Source organism: Belonocnema kinseyi, chromosome 8, assembly GCF_010883055.1.
Source record: "Belonocnema kinseyi isolate 2016_QV_RU_SX_M_011 chromosome 8, B_treatae_v1, whole genome shotgun sequence".
Taxonomy (NCBI): domain Eukaryota; kingdom Metazoa; phylum Arthropoda; class Insecta; order Hymenoptera; family Cynipidae; genus Belonocnema; species Belonocnema kinseyi.
The window spans coordinates 44,846,616-44,870,335 of NC_046664.1; the positions used below are offsets into that span (position 1 = coordinate 44,846,616).

Genomic DNA, 23,720 nt, shown 5'->3' on the forward strand with positions numbered 1-23,720 from the left:
ATTAAAAAATCAAATTTTGAAACTACTAATGAAACTTCCATTTTTTATAGAAAATTGGTCATTTTAAAATCAAGATTGAACTATTACGTTTAAAATTAATCATTTCTCGTTGAAAACTAAACTATTTGTTTGGAAACTATCTTTTTGGTGGAAAATTCAAATAGTGTGTAGAGTATTCGTTTTTTTCCACTGATAATCAATTTTTGGAACCACTACTTAAACAATTCCATTCTCGGTTCAAAATTAATCTTTTTCAGATTAAGATTTAACTAATTGCTTAAAAATTTTTTTATGTGGAAAACTAAACTGCTCAATGAAAAATTAACTTTTTATTGAAAATTAATATTTTTTGTTTAAAATTAATCCGTTTTCTAGAGAATTCGCATTTTTCGTTAATTTCAACTATTACATTGGTCTTTGAGAATTCTTCTTTTTGGGTAAAATTCAACTTCTTATTGTATGTATGTGGTGATAATACTCATGGATACCAGGGTACGCGGGATATTACTACTTTTTATGACAAATTCATTCTTTTTAAATTTCATCTTTAAAGATTGAAAATGTAAATATTCGGTTAGAAATTCATCTGTTTTGTTGAAAATTCCTCTGTTTTGCTCCAATGTTTCAGTAATTGGTTGTAGGAGCAAAATTTGAATCTAAAATTGATTCTTCTGTTTATTGAAAATTCAACTATTCAACTGCAAAATCATATTTATTGATTGAAAATGTCGCATTTTCGGGTTTAAAATTAAACTTTTTTGTGAAACATTAGAGTTTTAGCTTAAAAACTCTACTCTTTCATTGAAGGTTATCTCTCTTGGTAGTACATTAATATTTTTTTTGTTAAAATGCTGTATATTTTGATCTGAAATCCTAAACGTTCCACAATGAATTTAATATTGCACCTATACATTACTTTTTCTTGAAATGAATTTATTTTCCTATTTTCATGAAAAAATCACCTTATTTCCCCTGTTCTGAGAGTATTTTGGACTTTGATATCTGTTCAAATATTATGTTTGTATTGTTTGTGTTTTGTTTTACATGTTTATCCAATAAAACTAAGGAAAAAATGTTGACTTGGGGTGGTGGTTATTTATATTTGTGACGTCATCCTGCAATTGTACTTCTTTATAAATATACTTATACTTATATCAACAATAATTTTTTGAAATTAATTTCAAAATTTCTTTTTCTTATTTCATCAAAAATCGTAGAAGAGTCAACATAATCTGTTTTGATAAAAATTCACTATATTTTGACAATTTTTTCACAGTGCAGGATAATTAAAAGGCTTGTACAAAGGTGTTAAAATTTTCTTGTTAAATCTGGAAAGTTAGATTATTCGTTTATTACCAAATATAAAATGTCTCTAAATCCTAAAATAAATGACCGGCCCAGCCTAATGTAGTTCATTTTGATTAACAGGAATCCTGTTTTAGCATACAATTGAACTCAATTTTATCGATAAGATTTTCATAGAAAATGTAGAATTGGAATTGTAAGGAAGACCCAACCAAGTAAGAGAAATGGGTCATCATAGTATCTTAATAAAACTTTATGAACACTTGAAATGATCGAATGAATGAAGAACGTACTAGTTTCCCCTGAGTGATGATATGGTTCAGGAAATAAAGGTGCACAAGTGCACATAAAGTTAGTGAACACACAATAATCTATTGCTGATAGCGGTCGTTACTCCTTATCGGCTTTTGGAACGTAAAAAACGTCCTTTTTACTGACAACATATTTTGTCGATAATCGGCCGATAGTGGTGAAACGTATGACACAAAAAGCAATTCTTGCAAGGAACCAGCGACGATCGCTGACCCCGGTTATTCTTTGAGACTCTACGTCGATAATATTTCCTTCTTCTATTCCTTCCTCCATTCAACTTGTCCTATTTTTTTCTTTCAACTTCTTATTCTTCCTTCTATTTCGTCGCCCATATCATTCTTCAGTCTTTTTCTATTTTGTCATTTCTTCATCAACTCTTCCTTCTCATATTCCTCGAAGAAAATTGTTATGCTCTCATAAAGGTTTGACAAGTGTTCCAAAAATTAGAAAAATATTTCAAATGTATATTGTATATCTTTTCCATCAGTTCTAGGAGAATCTTGAGGAAAATCTACATAATCTGTATAAATATTCTGTATTTTTTCACACTATTAACTTCAAAATATCTTTAGGCATATACAAGCACTAATCCCCAAGACTTAGGAATATTGCTGTTCAGATTTCCAAAATCAAAATTAAAAAAAGGCATCACTTTGAAAATTAATTAATTTTTCAAAAACTTTGCTAAAAATATAAAATTCAGGTGGAGGGATGTAGAAAATTTAAGATATAAATATGCAGTAAAAAGTTTTAAGCACTTAACTAACATGTTTATGAAAATTGATATAATATTGGCTTTGGGTACTTCGCATGATGCAGTATTTGTAGATCCTTTTTTCGGTGAACAAGTCATGCTTCTTTTTTTGTAGCTTAATTCGGTTGTCTAAAAATTTAATTTTTCTATTTTGAATGCTGTTTTTTACGAATAAAAAAAACTACGCGTAGTATAAAAAAATAATTATAACAAATTGGTGGACCGTTTTTGGTTGCAACATTTTTGTTCCTCTCATCTTTTGTCGTATCTTGCATAATTTGATCCCAAAATGGAATTTTTCGTTTTTCATTGTGTTTCGTGCAGTCAAAATTTAAATTTTCAAATTTTCAAAAAATTCAAAAACTTGTGATAATTTTGTAGGGCTTTCAAAAAGTAACGTTTTTCTTTTCTGACTTTTTTCATCATTATTTATTTAGCGTTATTTAGCGTTAAATTTTCATTTGTTTCTTGAAATATTGTAAGTGCTATAACTCTGGTCATTTTCTTTAATTCCTTAGGGGAAAATGTTCGTATTTTCCAGTACTAGGAAAAATCGTACGGAGAATTTTTTTGTCTTCCAAAAATTGGTATCAAAAATGTTCAAATTGCGCTCAATTCGGACTTTTCATACCTTTCCAATACCTTCTCACTAAGATGAGAATGTAAAAATGGTTAATAAACATTTTACTAGAACTTGTGTCGTTTTTACAAAAATTTAATTAATTTTTAAATCTTTTTTTATTAAAAAAATGTACTTGATCTTTCTAAAAATTATAAGCAAAGAATTTGTATATCATTTTTGGATGAATAACTTTTGTCAATTAATTTTATTCCGTGCCTTGTGTCGTTTTTTCACAACTTTAATCTTTTAATATTTAAGTTTATCATTTACAATTAAAACAAAACAAACGTATGCTGTCAAACAATTATTCATAACAATTTTGAAACGTTTTTGAGGAAAAACAACTTTGATCTATTCACTTTTTTGATAGCCTGTGTCGCTTGTCCAAAAGTTTAATTATTTTAACATGTTTTTCACGAATAAAATAAAAACTGCGCTTTTGATCAAAAAGTGATCGATCACAAATTTTAAGATCTTTTTTAGGTGCATAATTTTAGTCGCATCATTATTTGTCGTATTTCACATATGGTAGTTGGCCCGAAAAATGTAATTTTTTATTTTTAATATTTTTTATAAGCTGTTTAAATTTAAAATTTCTATTTTTCAAGAAAATTCAAAAAGTGGTAATGATAGTTTTGTAGGACATTTAAACAGCAACATTTTTCTTCTCTTGACTTTTTTCTCACGTCGTCCGTTATTTGGCTTAAAATGTTCATTTTCGTATATTTTTCGGAATCTTGTAAATACTATAACTCTAGTAAATATTGGTTTTATTAAAAAAAGTCATCTGGAGAAATTGTTTGTCTTTTTGAGTGCTCTAAATAATTGTACAGCAAATTTTTGAATCTTGAAAAAAATGGTCTCAAAAATTGTCAAAATTCGTTCACTTTTTGAATTTTTATCCAAAATGGCTGGCTAATGAACTTGACCTTTAATTTATAACACAAAAAAAGTATATCAAAGGCTAATTCAATTAAAAAGTTTGTATCATAATCTTTTACAGCATTAAAAAATACATTTTAATTCACAAATCCTTTTTTCATATCACGCGTTATTTGACTTAAAATGTTCGTTTCTTTTTTTAAATTTTTTATGGGCTATATCTCTGGTAATTTTTTTTAAAGACCATAGAGAGAAATTGTTTGTCTTTCTGATTACTACAAATAACCATGCATAGAATTTTCGAACCTTGAAAAAATTTTGAATTAATTTAAATTAATTATTAGATCAATTTTTCCACAAAATGTTGATGTGTTATGCATAATCAAAATTAATTGAAGAAATATCAATCAAATAATCGCGAAGATAATCAATACTACAAATTTGATTTATTTTAAAAGCCCCCGACAAAAAAATTTCATTTTGGGCTCTAAATCATCGTAAGGGTATCTACTTTCATATTCAGCAGGAAAATTTCATTTTGGACGACATTCGATTTAAAAATATCTAAAGCTCACCGTGGTTTCTCTCTCTCTCTCTCTGACTTCTCTTTTCGCCTTTTTTCTGACCTCTACTCTCCCCTTTTCAATATTTTTTAATACAACATTTTGACTGATCTTATAAAAGAGATTTTCCCACACAAAACTCTAAAAAAAACAGCATGTATTGTAAAGAAAAATCCATACAAATCATTATTATGCTTTGAAAATAAGCCGACGATAAAAAAAAGATCACTATCACCGCAAATGAAACTGGTCTTTCAAACAGATTACCTGGAAATAAATGTTTTATTGTATTTACTTCAAAGCTTTAGTAAATTCACTTTGTTATTATCTTCTCTCATTCCCTATTATTCTTCTCCCTTTTCACTCTACTTCCTCTTCCCCTTTCTCCATTCCTTATAATTTTCTTTCCTTCTTTTCTCATTCTTATTCCATCCTTTCATCTACATTTTCTAAATGTCGCCTTCTCTTTTAACTCCCCCGCTTACGGATGCTCGCTGGTAAGCTAAAATGCGCAAGGCAAAATGCATAAACTTAAAACCGCAAAGTTAAATGCACTCCCAATTCGCGAGAGCTGCAACTTCTTGCTAGTGGTAAGGGTAGGTGGAAAAGGGAAGAATAGTCCGTGAAACCTGGGACAAGCGAAAATGTAAGGTTTGCGTGATAAGGGATGCAGCAGGGAGAGGGTTTATATAAGGCTTCCGCCGGAACATTCTCCAGACCACCGGAAATAGATGTTATGCGCACCGTGAACCCCTAACGTAATAAGAGCAAGAGGATTATAAAGTTCAACGCGCAGACCACCAGTGTAGATGTTTTGCTATGTTTCTTCGAAATATCATAGTTTTCTAATATCTTAAGAACCCAAGCTTCAATTAACAGCAAGGTTTATTCATAATTTACTTCTTCGCGGAAGTCGAGATCAGGCTGCGTAAACACTCTATTTACATGAGTGTTATTCCACTCCCTCCTAAAGAACAAATCAAAATGATCAATATGTAAGAACTAAGAAAACAATTTTTGTATTAGGAACATTCTTTATGAAAAGCAAAACTTAATTAATTGCTGATGAAAATTTATTTATGAACTTTATTAATTAATAAACTAGGGACGAAGTCGATCTTGGGTTGAGTTCGTTTGCATTTACAATTTATTGTGCTCATTTGATGAGCACTTTGGTTTCTTATTATAAACAATAAAGAATTAGCCAGTGTATTTACTTCCTTATAGAGAAGGCTAAATTCCGAAATAAAAATATATAATAAATATATAATAAACAAAATCACACGTTTCTAATCATTGCAAATTCAAAAATATCCTTTAAGCAATATGCAAACAATAAGATATATCTCTCAATAAATGAAGATACAATATTTATATTGCTCGCAAATTAAAATTTGACTTGCCAACTACTTCCTTTTCGACTCACTAGCAAAAAATATATAGAAAAGAAAAAAAATGAGAAAAAAAGGAAAGAGTGAACTAAGAATAAACTAAGTCTAATTAAAAAAAATAATTTTTTTTAATACTATAAACGACCATAACTGCTTTAATCTGCAATAAAATGGATTAATATTATAAATCAATAAATTCGTCTTGAATCATTGAATCTGTTCTATCCTTGCATTAACTTCAAATTATATGAATGAAAAAAAGTCACTACAAAAATCGATTTTTTGAAACGTAATGTAATTTTAATATTTTGTTTGTTTTTTAATCTTGTTAAGTGAAATTTTACATGAGGATAAAAAATGTGCAATTTATAATCAATTAAATTCTTCACCATTATATTAATTAATTAATTTGTAAGTACAAATTGCAAATGACAAAAAGTATACCAATTTATTTATATTGCACAGAAATTTTGATTCATTAGAAAATATTTTAATTGAATAAATCAACCATTTCCCTAAGCGCTAATAAATTGATCAAATCATGAAATCATCTTATTTTTTTAAACAAAATAAGATTTAATGTAATTTTTGAATCACATTTAGCATAGACATTATCAAAAGGAAAATAATATGAATTAATATTTTTCTAAGCTGTGTATTTAAATAATCAACAACAGCTTCTTCGTTTTTGTCCACACATTTTTAGATTCATTTATAGTAACACTAAATAGTTTAATAATAAAATTAATTTAAAAACGAATTTCATGAAATCAAAAAATATATGTGTCCAAAATTTTAGTATAACGTTATACCTAATACAATATTGATGTACGACTAGATTAGAACTTTAATTTTCTTTTATCATTCTGTAAAAAATAATATCAATGAAAACAAAGTTTTTTCACAATTTTTGAAGTTACTACTGTCCACAAAATCATTCAGCCTTTCCTTAATCTTATCGAGTTAAGGTAAGGTATTTAAAAATATTTCAAAGGAATTCAAAAAAATTATAAATACTGCAAGGATTTTCAAGACATTTCAATGGATTTCAGGGAATTTCTTAAGATTTCTGAGGATTTCAGAATTTTTATATTTGATTTTAGCAGCTCTAAATAATATATTTTAAAGAGTTTGCTCGGATCTCAAAGAATTCCATAGAAATTTCAATATTTCGAGAGATTTCGAAAAATATCATTAGATTTCATGTAATTTTACGGGATCTCGAAGGTTTTTATATTATTTGAATGAAACTTCATATTATTGAAAAATCTCAAACCATTTCCAATATTTTGAGATATTTTAAATATTTTAAGCTATTTTCAAAGATTTTTCAAAATTTTAAATTCGAATTTTTTTTTTAAATTTCAAGAGATTTTCAAGGATTTTCAAGATTTTGTAGCGTCTCAAAAGATTCCAAGGAACTCTAATAGATCATCAAAGAATTTCGATGGATTTCGAAAGATTTAAAATAATTAAGGATGGTATGAAAAATTCCAAAGTATTTTCAAGACACTTAATCTTTTTTAGGAATTTCTAATATTTTCCATGAGTTTTAGGGATTTAAAAAAATTTCATGAGGTTCTAAAGAATTTTGGAGAATTTTCTGTAGGATTCTGCAGCATCTATAAGGTCTTAGAATATTTTAAAAAATTCGATTGGTTTTTTTAACAGATTTTAAGGGATTTTATAAGATTTTAAAAATGTTAAATTTTAACTTGTAGAATTTTTGAAAGCTCTCAATGAGATATTTGAATGAATAAGTGCATAATAATAGAGGAATTTGAAAGCATTCATGATACATACACCAAACTCTCGCTTTCAGTCAAGTGTCGTGGGTTGCCTTCAAATGGCCTTGGACTGATTTTGTGAGGATAGAAACTTAAACATTGAGGGCCGCCTGACTTTTTTTCAATTGGAATATATATCTCTATATTCCAAAGTTCCAACAGTATTGATACCCATGCATAACCTTCAAGGACCGCGTTCTAAAAGAAAATAGTTCTGACAAAAGTTGTAGGGTTTGGTCCAAGGAATCTAATGGTGACCTTCAAGTCAAAATCAATCTAATGGTGAACCTTGGAGTCAAAATTAAGGCCACCATTAGATTCCTTGGACCAAACCCTACCACGTTTGTCTGAACTATTTTCTTGTAAGACGCGATCCTTGAAAGTTATTCATGGGTATTCACACTTTTGGAACACCTAGCAACCGCTCTCGCCCTACTCCCCTGAGAAACTGCACGAGCCACAATTCTAGAAAGACCAAAAACGAGGTGACTGAAAGCGAGATTTTAGTGTATTTCAAGAAATTTCAGAGGACTTTAAAGGTCTATAGAGGTATTTTAAAGAGTTGCAAGGAAGTTTAAAAAGCTTCAAAAAATGTCAAGGAATTTTAAAAGATTTTAAAGTACAGTTAACCGGGGTAATTTCGGATACGTGGGGTAAATCCGAACATTCCTCAATTGATAGTTTGAATTACTTAACATAGTTTTAAACAGAATCTAGAACAAGTTCAGGCTGAAACTAATTCTAAAATCTGGTTAAAATCACCTTAAGTGATTTAGTCAATTAATTTCGGACTATCCAAATTTACCCCGCATTTCCAAAATCACCCCGTTTAACTGTATTAGAAATATCTTAGTATATTTAAAGGAATTACGCAAGAAGTTCTTTAAAATGATTTAGAATGATAGGATAATTTTAGGTCTGTTTTTGCTCACTGAAGAATCTAAAAAAAACATGCATGAAAAATACTAAATACAGTGAAACTCTTCTATAGCCTTGATTTCGGGGCTGACGATGGATGGCAACTAACTCACTATATCCTGTTCCGATTTTGTTTGTTCACGCCTGACTGGTCGCCTGAGTGAGAGCCGCAGATTTCGCGCACAGCGCGCAGCCCTGTTACAACTATATTCGGGGCGGCGTCAATTCTCGGAAAGGCTATAGAAGGGAGGGCTAATAAAGATTTTTACTGTAATTGGAGATATAAGGTCTCTTCAATAAGTATTACTACTGACTTTCTATGACCCAGACGGAGATAACCTAGGCACTCAAGCAGCGCCAGTCAAAAACGACTACAAAAAGTTTTACTTCTTGCGGAATATTTACTCCACAAATGCTCGAAGATTACTGTTCGAGCATGCATTTTTCCTAAAATCGGCCACCACTCATCTTGCTCGAAAAAAATTGCCTATATTGATCATCATGGGCTTTAAAAAGTCAGTCCTACTACTATTATGGAACAGACCCTGCATATAGGTACTACAAATTTATTCAATTGTAAAAATTAAGGTTTTCATAAATACTTTTCGAATGAGATAGCTTTTTATATGTTTCTGATTTCCTAGGAGTTCAAAGTTCCTTTTGTTGCTTGTTCCGTATTGTTTATCTTCTTCTTCATTTTAATAACTTTGAGTTATTTGGTAATTTTGGTGTCTCAGGCTGTATGTAACTAAATTGTATCTCATAAGACATGGCTGAAAATATTTAAAAAAATTATTTAATCTAGACGGGTGGAGAGGCAATCCACTTTGTAACGACTTGTTGCATGGAAGGGTGGAAAAATAACAAAGTTGAAAAAAATATGCTACATAATTTATGAAGGGCTCCTGAGTAGAAAATTCAATGTACCAGCGAATGCGAATGTAGAGTCATATCGCGTAGATTTGTGGTGTACGTTAATAAATTCAATTCTGCAACGAACGTAGCTTAATAATTAGTTACAGCTGGCACTGTATGGCACGTTTCACATATCACTCTTCAATGTTCATTAAAACCCGGGACAAGAAGGGTACTAGCGATAAAGCTCCATTAAATGTATGTTTCATGTAACAATCCGTTTTATTTAAATGCCTGTTGAGTAAATCATAGTGTGTCAGTTTTTCACGAACTTCGAATAAATAGAATTTGTATATATGATTAAGAAATACCGTTACACAATAAATTCCAGTTAAATAACTTCATAGCAAAATTGGATAAAAATAAATGCATTGCTTTTGTGCAGATTTCGGGTTTCTTATTTGATCAGCAAATTTCGCATCAAAATGTTCCGATACCTGACGATCAATTAGCGTTTGATGAATTTTCATGAGTAGCAACTGCCGAGTGTGTGTCAGTGTTATGGAACATCGAAGTTATGATCGTCTACATGCACATTGAAATTTCAAAATTAAGCTTCCGAACAAATTGCCTACACTTTCTTAACGAAAAATCATTTTTTTTTCGAAAAATACTTGGACTTTCAAAATATAGAGAAACACTTTTTGAAGAAAAAAGAAAATAATTTCTAGATCTATGGTTATATGCAGCACAATGTGGAAAAACTGTATTTTTCCCTCATCCTGCAATTCTAAAATTTTATAAACATTCCTTATTGGTCTATAAGTGGAAGATGCAGCCAAATAATTGTATCAAAATAATGTTAAACATAAAAAATCATTTCCAGAGTTAAATATTAGCTTCTGTGGGTTGGAAATTAATCTTAATTAGTGAAAATTTAACTTTTCTAAAGGAAGATTGATTATTGTTGTTTAAAATTCTTCCCTTGCTTGAAAGTCCAATTATTTTTGGTTAAACGTTGATTGTTTTTTATTTAAAAGTCCACTATTATACTTTTAATTGTGGAATTATCTTTTTTGGTTGAAAATTTTTTTAAATTAAATAATAATATAGAAATTCATTCCTTTTGGTTAAAAATGCAACTTCGTTGTGGAAAATACATCTTCTTGTTGGTTAAGAATATAAATATTTTGGTATAATATTTAACTTTTGCCCAAAATTGAACTCTTTTGCTGAAATTTTGACTTTTGATATTTAATTGTAGCTGTCTTAAATAAAAATTGAAATAATTGTTGGTTGAAATGTCAACTATTACATTTTTACTTCAAAATTCATCTTTTTTATTAAAATTAAAATACTTGGTTGAAAGTAAAACTCTTTTGTTAAAATTCCTCTTTTTGAAAATTTATCACTTCAATTGGAAATTCGATTTTTTTGTTTTGAAATATAAATTTTTCTACTGAAAATATAACTTCTCCATTTTTGTTAAAAACTTTCTCTTTTTTCGGCTGGAAATTCAACTATGGGTTAAAAATGCATCTAACTTAGTCGAAAATTCAACTATATCCTTAAATATTTAGCCACATGGTTAAAAGTCTAACGTTTTTGTTGAAAATGGATTTTTTTATTGCAAAATGTAACTATTCTGTAAAAAATATTTTGTTCTGTTAAACAATAATTTTTTAATTTAAAATTCGAGTATTTAGTTTTTGGTCGATGGAAAATTTAACCTTTTTTTTGTTAAAAATCCAATTGTTTTGTTGGAATTTCATCTCTTTGGTTAAAAATATTTAATTTTCTGAAAATTTCACTGCTTTGTTAAAAATTATTATTTCTCAATTCTGAATTTAACTAATTCACTACAATATTTATCATTCTAATTCAAGATTAATCTCTTTGTTCAGGAGTTCTTTGAAAATTGGTTTGAATCAGAAATTGAGAATGACACTTTCCGTCGAAATTCTCCTATTTCTTCTCCAATTCAACCGAATTCTCTGTAATATCTATTCATATAGAACATCATTTATATCAATTGTCTTTTGAAATTCTTGTACTAAAATGAAGTTTGATTTTGTTTTTAATTAAAAACTTTAATAAAATTATAGAAATGTTATCGAATAATCAATCATATCAAGAAATAAAAACACACATTGAATGAAAGCGTTTGATTCCGCTTGACCTCCTATAAGAATGCATATAACAATGAACAGATATTATAAATACTATTTGCAGAATGTGTAGGAAGGAAAAATTGAATAGCAATTGGCTATATTTTTCGAATAATTTCATGAGTTAACGAGTGATTAAATCGGAATATCGGCATTTGATAAAATCGTTCACTTCAATTATTGGAAATATTATTCGGAGCAAAGGATTGTAGTATTGATGTGTACAAGAAATATGAAAGCAAAATATGTCCGGATTGACGATTAGCGTAATAAAAGCAACAAAATTGATGTCACAATAAATTATGGAAATCAACGGTTCAATACAATTTTCTTTTGAAGTCATAATAACTCATTTCTCATCGGTACAATTCAAATATTGATAATATATACCAATCTCAAAGTAATAATAAAGCAGCTATATTCACTACAAAGAAATTCCAATATTGTCTTTGTTCAACCCGTGTAGAAATTGAAATGGGGAACTCCGACCAGAAGCATCACGTTAGATTAGTAAGGGGCTAGTTAGGTGACCCGACTTATCCTAGTCGGGGTCTGGTTGGGTATTAGTAGGGGTCATATGATAATAAAATTGTAAGAAATTCCTTGGAGAATTTTCTCCAAAATTGTATTAACGCTTATTTCCACATATTTGGGTAAATTTCCCCGAAAGGTTAGTAGGTAAAATTCCCCAAACATCCGTGCGGAAAATTAAACATTAGTTTTGGAACGAGCCCCTAAATTTCGTGGGAATCACTAAAGTCCCCAAATTGTAGGAAATATTCCAAAACTTTCGTATAAGTTACCCTAAGTTTAAGGAAATTTCGACAAAAATTGTAGGTATAATCTAATTTCCTAAATTTAAGGGGATTGTCCCCATTTTTTTAGTGAGTTATAAGAAACTTTAGGAAAATTTCCCCAAATCTTGGGGAAAGTGATTTTCCCCAATGAAAATATATAATATTTAACGAATATTTCCAAAAACAGAATTTTTATATCAAGTGTTTTTTACTTTGCTACAGTGCCTTATATTTCTGTGTAAGTACATCTGAAGAGACAACATGCGTAAAGTAGAATACAGTCGATATATACTCGGTCTTTGGAAATCGTCGTGAAGACTATTTTCTTCGGGAAAATCGTATTTACTTTTTTGAAATAATTTAGTATATGAGTAATAAATGTCAACTTCTTTGAAAAAATACATTTCAAATACATAAGTCGTGTTTGAACTTACAAACTTTTTCTTAAGGAAACGAAAAAATTGTAAGATGAGGCTATTCTGAAAACTGAAAAATAAAAAAAAATATTGTTAAATATATTCTTAGTGTTTAAGAATAAAAAAAATCATTACGCTTTTTTAGATATGACCTTATTTGATAAGATCTCGCCGAAAATTCAAACATAAGAATAACCCGACCAGAGCCCCACTAGCTCCCGACCAGAGCCTAAAGATTACCCGCACGGAAATTAGTGAAAAAAGGCCCGACCAGCCCTTGACTAGTTACCGACCTGGCCCCGACTGAAATTTTGACGACAAGAAGCCCAACTAGTCCCGGACAAGTCCCCGACTGGGTACATTGTCAAAATTAATAACCCGACTGCCCCCCGATTAGTGCCCGACTTGTAATAGGGGCAAATCGGGTTAGTTCAACACGGGATGTGGATATATAACACTTAATTCATTCAGGAACATTAAAATATCCAACCGCTGGAATATTCTTCAGAAAAATTGTTTCCATGAAAATAAAAGAAATTTTTTTTTCTAATATTCCAAATCGCTGTACTCAGGTTATATACAGTAGCTTTTTCTTTCACTCGCATGAAATTATATTCGTGAAAATTTATGAAGAGGATTCTGCTTTTACTTTATCTACGTACATAGAGACGCAATATTATTATTACAAACTACTATTGCTTTCTAAAATTCTTACTTGATATTTTTCGAATATGGTGTAATTAATTACTTACATCACGTCATTCTTTCACAAGTCACTACGCCACAAGGCTTAGAATGCTTAATGATATATTATTGTTAATTTATACTTTTTTAAATTCAAAATATTAATGGATATAACATGAAAAAACTCAACCTGTATACCAATAAAATTACGGACATTACAGAACATTTTTAAATCAAAATTTAAGAAATGGCTTACCAAAACGAATAATTTATGCTGTATTTATTGCTTCTATAGTTGTTCCTATACAGGGTGTCTAAAAAGTCCCGGGATGGTTGGATATTTCCTCAGGTAAAATATTTTTCAAAAAAGTGAAGGCCATTCCTGAAGAAAATTTCAACGAGGCATTCAATGGCGACCTTCATTTCGACCTTGAAGTTGACCTAAATGGCTTTTTGAAGGTCAACTTTGTTTATTTAAATAGAAACCCCCCTTTTTACATCTGCAATCGATAAAGCAGAAAATTATATGTTCAGGTAAGTACCCAAGTCATAGGTCAATTTTAATGATCAAGGTCAGTTAGAGGTTATTTGAAATTAACAAAGTTTTCCAAGAGGTCAGTGCAATTCCTGAAGTAAATTTCAACCAGAAATTCATTGGTGAGCTCTGTATTTATCTTGGTGATGATCTTCAAGGTTTTTACAAGGTTTTTTTAAAGCAGTTTACGTTTACGTTTAGCATTACCCAGGAACAACGACGTGGACGTGGTAAATTCTGTTCCCTTTAGGATGCTTGATTAGCGTGAGTCCCCTTGCCTTTCACGTTTCGGGGTGCTTGATTAGCTTGAGTCCCCTTTCCTCTCACGCTTTAGTGAAGATGTTCGAACGGAAAACCTTGAGCTTCTTGACAAAAAGCTATGCGATTGTAAAAATGAGTTACAGCATTACGAATCATCTCCCTATCAATCAAAGTAGCCTGTTGCAGAATCCGATTCTGCAATTTGTCTAAGCTTTCCCGTTGCGTTAAGTATACTTTGCTCTTTAAATTACCCCAAAGAAAATAGTCGAGAGACGTCAGATCAGGAGATCTAGCAGGCCACTCGATTTCACGCCTTCTTCCAATCCACCTTTGAGGGAACTGAGTATCCAAATATGCTCGAACCTTCCTACCGTAATGAGACGCTGCTACGTCCTGCTGGAACCAAATATTTTGAAAATTATCGCCTGTGATCTTCCTTATTCTTGGTACAATTTGGTTTCTGGGAAGCTCTTCATATGCACGGGTATTGAGATTACAATCGATGAGGAAAGGGCCTATCAATGTATCATTCAAGATACCGGCCCAAACATTAATCTTTTTTGGATATTGTGTGTGACTCTCCAACATCCAATCAGGATTTGTGTCGGACCAATATCTACAATTTCGCCTGTTAACTTCACCTTTAAAGTGAAAGTAGATTCATCTGAAAATACTGTACTGTACAAGAAAAGAGGATCTCTATCAATTCTGTCCATCATAATTTCACAAAATTCTACCCGATGATCAGGATCGTCTTCATTGAGCTCCTGTACCAGAAGAACTTTTTAAGGATGGAAATTAATGCTTTTTAAAATATTTCGAACTGCCTCCGAAGCAATGTCACGCTCATCACTAGCTCGACGTAAACTAAGGTGTGGGTTTTGAACAAATGCTTGGGCTATGTCCATCTGCATCTCCTCAGATCCTGCAGATTTTGGCTGAACAGTTCTCTGAAGGTCCTTGATGGATCCATGACTCATAAAGCGCCTTGCAGTTCTTTCAATTGCTGATTTTGAGACAGGATTTAACCCTTTTCCATTACGAAAAGTGCGATTATAAAGCAAACAAACTTGATCATAAGATCGAATTCGATCTCCCCAACCACGCATCATTAATACAGATACCCTTTCTTGTTCCGAAAGTTTAGCTTGCGCCATAATAATCTTTTGGCGAAAGATAGTAAGTATGTACTCGTAATATGTAAATTTAGCTTCGATTTGTAATATTCGTATGGAAAAACGGTATAGGACTTATGGTATCGCCTAAGGTATTGACTTAGGTATCGAAAAACAGTATAGAACTGTATAACTCTTCGGGGAGGAACAGAAGTTCCGCGAGAACACCTGAAACATTTAATGAAAAATTTCCTTATGATTTTACAATATTCAAAGCGCTGTAACTAAGATCAATACAAAGCTCACCAATGAATTTCTCGTTGAAATTCACTTCAGGAGTTACACTGACCCCTTAGAAAACTTCGTTAATTTCAAATAGCCTCTAACTGACTTTGAATATTACAATTGACCTATGAATTGGGTACATACCTGAACGTAGAATTTTCCGCTCTGTCTATTGCAGACGTAAAAAAAGTGGTCTCCATTTAAAAAAAAAAGTTGACCTTCAAAAAGCCATGAAGGTAAACTTCAAGGTCAAAATGAAGGTCACCAGTGAATTCCTCATTGAAATTTAATTCGGGAATGACCTTTACTTCATTGAAAAATATTTTACCTGAGGAAATATCCAACCGTCCCAGGACTTTTTAGAAACACGGTATGTCTAATCCTGTGTCCAGGACGTGGAACGTCTGAGAATGTTGGAGAAAGTGCATGACGATCTCTACGGTAATAAATGGTTGTAAAAGTAAAAATTTTCAGTTGTTTGTTGACATTGCTGAATAATCTCTTCCTACCTTTTACGCTATCCATACTATTTTGACTGCATAACAAATTCATTTAAATTAATTGCGAAATTAATTTTGGATGCAAGATAATGTTTCGAATTAAAAAATATTATTGAAGTAATTTTATTCTGCCGATAAACCCGAGGAGTGAATACATGAAGAGAATACATTGATGAGCATTATTAATTTTCAAGAATATAATACAATCTTCAAAGGTACTACTATCATAAATTAAATTACAAATTTATTGAACCAAGACTTATGCAAATTGCGAGTGAATGCGATAATAATCAGTCTAGTGCTCTTTAAAAAAAGTTTATTGTTGTATTTAAGTACTAAAAAATATAGACACTTTCATAAGATTTTATGGTAACAATTAATTAAAATTTTTTAATAGATTTTTTATTAAATGTGATTATCTGGTACCATACGAAAATTTAAAAATTTCGATAAAAATAAATAATTTTTTCTTAGGTTTTTTATCTTTAATTAATAGGGAATAGCAAAATTATGATAAGATAACAAATATGGTAAATATTATGTAACACTTTTTTAATTAAATTTTTTCGTTAAATACGATTGTCATCCCACGAATATTTCAAGATGAAATTAATATGGAATGACAAAATTTAAGTAAGAAAAAATCATCTATCTTGATAGTGTAAAATTTTATTTTAGTATCAAAAATATATCAATAATATAGTTTTTAATTACATTTTCAGAATGCTTTTATTTTAATTAAATAAAGAAATCGACGTCTTTCAAGAAACAACACCTCTGATTATTTTTATTTTTGTCTTTAAATATTTGCGAGGTTACAGAAAATTACAATTTATACATTTTTTGTTTTAATTCACACCAATATTTGCAATATAATCTTACTAAAATTTCTTAATGCGTTTCTAATTAAATACAAAAATAGATTTTTTCAGAAAAGACTCATTCGATGATTTTCATGTTCATCTTGATAAATTCGTAGGGTGCCAAAAAGCAACACTCAAGCACCAAAATATATATTTTTTTAAATCTGTACAATATTTACCATATAACCATATGCTGTCTTTATTTTTTATTTAAGAAATACAAAATAGACTTATTTTTTTCTGAAGATACCATATTGGCATGAAAAATCGTTATCTTGACTTTTCATTCAAACTTCGTTCAGCCCCACCACATTTAGCTGTAAGGCAACAAAACACATCTAAAAATTTAAAACTTTAGTCACTCTAAGAACTCACTTCAATATTTTTTCATGTGTCACAAATTACGACAGAAATTATGTATTCTATCAACAAAAATAAAAAGTTTTTTTTTCTAGTTTATGTTAAAATTGTGTAAATTATTTTTTTATAAAATGATAAGAATTGTAAAATATGAGATAAGGAAAGTCAAGTCCAAATTTCGAGAAATACAGAAAAAAGCTAAACGTTCTACATATCATCTTCGAAAAAAGGCTTTTAAAACTTATTGGAATTAATCTGTTCTGTACTAAAAAAACAACTAAAAATTGCGGCAAAGGGAAAGAGATTTAATTACTATAATGTCGAAAAGCACCTAAATGTTTTTTTGCAATTATTTATCATCATCGAGAACAGCATGCAATTTCTAAAAATTTCCTAGACGTTGAAAATCATAGACACACGGAAAAAATATGTAGAAATAACTATAGTAACAATAAATAATGTGTGAATAATTCGTTGCGTTTTGTAATACAGATAATCTTATAAATATTAGTATATCCATGAAGATTTTTCATGTTATCTCACTGAAAGAAATCGTTACTTAGGTCAACTATTTATAGTTTGTAATATATGGTACTGCTATTTTATTAATTAAGATAAACATTTTCTTACTTGGTGGTACCAATTCAATAGTCACTGCAACTAATAGAATTATTGTGCCCAGTAGTCAAATAGCGGTATTAACTGATCAAATAGCGGTACCATATCTTACTAACTAAATTATTGGGAAAATCAAGCATTTCTTTCAGTGTTTCATGAATATTTCGAATATTAAAAAGTATAAATTTACACCAATAATAGTAAAGAATAGTCCTAAGTCGGCACTGTGGATTAAGCCGGCACTCTCGTATTTCTCAAAGATGGCGCGCTTGTCGGCTCAACCATTTTATCTTATGACAGGTTGTTAGACATGGGCGTAATTTACGCTGACAATTGTCCCTTTAATTTTCGCTTGACGTTCTTATGAATCAGCTACAGATGTTAAATATTTTTAAAAGTCTAATCGATTACGTGCATTGGTTTCTGGAGCCGACTCACGACCAGGAGGTGCCGGCTTAGGACCACTATTTTGCGAAATAGGAAAAATCGCCTTTTTCACTTTGTGCTGCATTGCAGCTTGCAAATATCACTCCACACTGCTCCGAACAACATAGAATTATAGATGAGGGATCATGGTGCCTCACCTTATGATGCACTATAAATAATAATTAAAAAACAATGTAATTTAACATACTTTCTTACCTATATTTAGAAAATATTTTGCAGGAATTTTAAATATTTTTTAGTCCATATAATTGATGATTTATTAATAATTTGTACTAGCAGCTTGTAATAATAATATTGTATCCCTGTGTATGTATTTGAATTATAAGAGAAAAATTAGCGTGAGAAATTTGTATGCATGAATTCACATAAGCGAAGAAAATCTATTTAAAAAAATACAAAATTAAGCAATTTGAGACAGTAAAAACATATATTCTTTTCACTTTCATGTCAATTTTTCGGCAATAATTCGTTTAAAAAAGTCGGCAATGTTCTACAAAGATATTTGAGGTTTCAGAGCCAATCTTCTCGCAATGTATCTTAGGAATATACCCTTAGCATACCATTGAAACATTTCAGATATAGGATATTTTAATGTTTCTGAAAGGTAGATACATTATTCAGTGTTTGACAAGAACGCGTTACCAGAAAAATTACTTTTTTTTAGTAACGGTGACGGTAACGCGTTACATTTTTCTGTCAACGGTAATGAAAAGTAACGCACCTTAACAGTCGGTACTTCATAAAATTTTTGAATACGTTTAGCATTCCATTAAATGTTTCGATGTAAAGAAAACCGATCAGATGATGTATTTTCTTACTTCCTTGCACACATTTCCCTATCTTAAGAAAGTATTCATCCGATGCGAATCGGGGTTACCAAGCAGTGCATTTGTTTAGCGACTGTTCAGTAGGGTAGTTCAAAAAATATGTTTTTTTCATTTTTATAAATATCGGCCGGAAGTTTGTTCTAATCCACATAAAAATAAATCCACAAAAAAATTATATTCAGAGATGCCGCAAGCTCCATATGAAGCTTAAAACTTATCTCCCATAAGAAAAAAAAGGTTCTGTAAATTTCCTTCAAAATCTTTAGTATGGTATGAATCGCATTAAAACTCAACATTTCTCATCATAATTAGCAACTAGACAATTGCTGTCTTTGTGGCACCTCACCGAAGTCTCTCAGTAACTTATTCAAGAGAAATTGCGTTCAATGATATCCGTGCAGAAAATTTGAAGCATATTTCAAATGTGTGTTTTATCTGAGCAAAATATATTAGCAAAAAAAAGAGATTATTTAAAATATAGTTTTTTGTTAAATCTTATTAATTTTATTAAGCCAATCTAATGAAAAATAGACAATTTGTTTAAAATTTCAGGAAAAACCGCAACATACTATCAATAAGAAAATAGAATATTATTAATAATAATAAATTGTTTAATCAATCACTATTGTTGACATTTATGAACTATCAACTCCCTCTAATTGAAAATTGAAAAACAAATGGAAAATTTGTGAAAAAACCAGGACTTTCTAATTCTATTCTATCATAAAATTTCTATAAACAATAACAAATTGTTTTTAACAATTCATATAAACACTAATTTATGGTTTTTTTAAATCCTATAAAACAGGTTTATGGGCATGATATTTTATTTATATTCTTTGGCTGATTATGAAAAGAAATGTTGAATTCCCACTTGATTCAGCTAATATTGAGGATTCTGAATAAAATGTATAAAAACGTTTTTCTTTCCTACGGTATTCATAAAAATTCAACAACAAAATTTCTAATGCGTTTTTGAACTACCCTACTGTTCTGCACATCCGGATTGATACTGCAGCATAGATTTATAAACTAAATCTTTTAAATTAACCAAAGCTAATAGACAAATTCAGTATTTTTTAATAACTTTACCTAACCTGGAAATATATTAAGTTTTATTAATATTTTCAATGAAATTTACCAAATTTTAAGATAACGGTAAGATTAACGCGTTACTTTCAGACAGTAGTGTGCCAAACACTAACAATATTCCGCGGTTATATTTCTAATATTCCAATGGAATACTTCTGAAATATTTATGCATATCATGCTACATTCTTTTAATATGACAGGGATATCTCCCTTTTTTACTAATCTGAAAATAATTATTAGCAAACCAGAATTTTAATTTTGGAACGTTTTTCTATGAAATCTTTGATAGACGGACTCAAAAAATGTCATATTAAAATGTGAACATCTGAAATTAATTAATTTCAAACAAACCAGATAATATTGCACTCACAAAAGATGATTTTTAAGCACAGAACAGAACATTTTTAACAGAAAAGTTGAATTTTCAACAAAAAATGATGATTTTTTAACAAAATATAAAAAATTTTGACAGAATAATTAAATTATCAACCAAAATAGTTAAGGCTTAAAATAAAAAAGATTAACCTTCAATAAAAAGCCCTTGCGTTTTCAAAAAGTAATTGATTTTTCTTAAAATAAAACAGTTGAATTATAACGAAAAAGGCTACTTTTGATTAAAATACTTTAATTTTTAACGAAATTATTATATTGTCAGCCGAAAAAGATGAATTCTTAACCACATAGGCGATCTTTAAAAAAAGAAAAATGATTTTCTACCAAAAAAGGCGAATTTTTATATAAAGTACATAAATTTTAAAACAAATATATTAGTTTAATTTTTTAAACAAAAAAAATTCAATTGAAAGCAGAAAAGTTAATTTGTCAGTGAATGAAATTAATTATGAACACATAAACATATATGAATTTTCAACAAAAATGATCAATCTTTAAATTTTAAGATAAACTTTCATAAATTAAGATAAAATTGAGATAAAGTTACATCCCAAAATATTAAATTTTCTGTCCAGAAATGTATTTTTTAAATAGAGAAATGAATTTTCAACTATAATAAAGAATCTTTAATTTAAAAAGTGATTATTAAATAAATTAGTTTAAATTAACCCTGATTTTAAATATTCTAGCCAAAAAGATGACAGTTTTTCATGAATAAAGTTGGTTTAGTCAAGACAGAAATAAAATTTCTTCCCAAATGTTAAAATTTCATCTCATGAGTCGATATTTCTATAAAGGATTGAATTTTAAAATTAAAAATACAAATTTCGAACACAACATTTAATTTTCAACAACAAAATTAATTTTTGACGGAATAGTTCAAACAAATCAAACCAAACAGATGAACCTTTATTAAAAAAATATATTTTCAACAACGCGCTTCAACTTTGACTAAAGTAGTGGAATTCTTTATTAAAAAAAATCAATCTTCAACCAAAAACTGAATAATTACCTTTTTAATTTCAATAATTAATTATTAACGAAAAAAGAGTTTTCAAAAAAGTATTTAAACTTTCAACCAAAGATGAACTAAACCGAAATGATGAATAGTTTGTTTTTGCTAAAGACTAGCTATTTTGGTTCTGACTATGTAAGTAGGTAAAAATTTCTCAGTCTATCTACAAAATGACTATTTTACCACCTTCGTAATTAAAAGAATATCTAAACTTTAAAATTCTGAATTCTTAAACAAAAAAAAACGATTTTTCAACAAAGTTCTTCAGTTGTAACAGGAAGAAGGAGGTAAGGGTTCACAAACATGTGCGGGAAAAGCCGAGAGAAATAATGATAAGTGCGTCGTTAGAGTCAGAGAGAAAATATAAAGAAATACAGTAAATAATATTTGATTATATTTTTTATGTTAAATTTCTTTCCCAGGTAACTTTAATTAATTATTGTTAATGGTTAATTTTTCTGTTCACTGGTCCAATCAATATTGTAAGAATATTGATTATTATTAGGATTGTGAAAAAATGCCCTTTTGCTCAACGAGGTTCCAGCGTAAAATATCACTGAAAAAAATCCAAAACTTTTTAATTAATGGATTTTTAATTACTTCACTTTATTTCGTTCTTGTTAATAAGTCGCTAGTTTCAATTTTATTAAATTATTCTAACTTAAGCCATACATTATAACATTTTTTTATAATAAAATAGAAATTCTTGTTTGGATCAACAGATAATAGTCCACTGCATGGTGGATAACACAATACGAAGGTGGTTGGTGTACGATCCACGACAAAGGGTACAAGGATGGAGGTTCGCTTCATACATGCTGCTACACTCAGATGCTCTTCACCTCACACTGAATGTGGTCATTCAGCTGGTACTGGCCATACCACTCGAGGTGAGCCAATCAACTTAATTGGTAGCTTTTACTGTATTTGCCCATAACAAAAAACCCGCACTAGTAAAATAAAGTTTAGCAAACGAATTATTGTTCAATTCCTCTCAATATTCGACATGAGGAGTGCCTACCCTAGTGCCTATGTAACAGTTTTCAAAGTTGAAATATTTTCCGACTATCTTCGTTAGTACTGCACAAAACTGCTGTGCAAAACAAGAAAACTGGTAACTACATCTAGTATTTAGTACCTGATTTTCAATATATATATATATATACATATATATTTTAAAATATATTTGAAACAATTTTCTAATATATTTATTGATTTATAGATGGGTAATTGTTAAATTTAAGGCAAACCTTAACTCCTAGTAATATAACACCAAATTACAAATTCTTACTGATTTTCGGTTTTTTTGAATATATATGCTTCTTATAATCTTCTGCAAAATTGTCAGTTCTATATTTTTTAATTTGTGTTCATATTTAATTTTGATAAAAATAAAACAGAGAGATATATCTGCGGAATATGGAAAAAATAGAGAGAATGTAAAAAAAATATTTGCAGCGTGAAAAATCGATGTCAAGGTTTACAGTTTTTGGATAGAATTTATATTATCGAGTACCATGAGCGTTTGGACATTCAATTTTACGTGATACATATTTTTTAAATATGTTTTTTCAAGCTGATTCTAAATCCGGCCTAAAAATTACTCCGAGACTTCAGGTCGGAGAAAAAAAGCCATTGAAAGTATTATTCGAAACTTCAAGGTCTTAATTATTTATATGCAACGAAATTTCACTATTCATCGTTTTTGAACATTTTTCGCATCACTGTTGTCAAATCCATGGTCGAAATGTCAAAATTCGAAATAATAAATCCAATATTCGAATTTATTGTGGATTTTCTTATTTTGACTTCAGATTAAAAATCCGGAAACATATTTAAATTATGCACCATTTTGAAGCAGAAAAAATGATAGAAACCGTAAACTCTCTCTCTATATTTGTCTCATTTAAAATTATTGACAATATAACTAATATCAATATAACTAATTGTTTGAA

General features: G+C 29.5%; 1 protein-coding gene across 1 annotated transcript in view; it reads left to right on the forward strand.

The window, feature by feature from the left end:
* LOC117179121 (protein rhomboid) overlaps positions 1-23,720 on the forward strand; it is a 573,161-nt gene that overhangs the window by 541,884 nt on the left and 7,557 nt on the right. Inside the window, exon 4 of the mRNA XM_033370792.1 lies at positions 22,488-22,655. Within this exon, the coding sequence (XP_033226683.1) occupies positions 22,488-22,655 (168 nt within the window). The remainder of the gene's footprint in view (positions 1-22,487; positions 22,656-23,720) is intronic.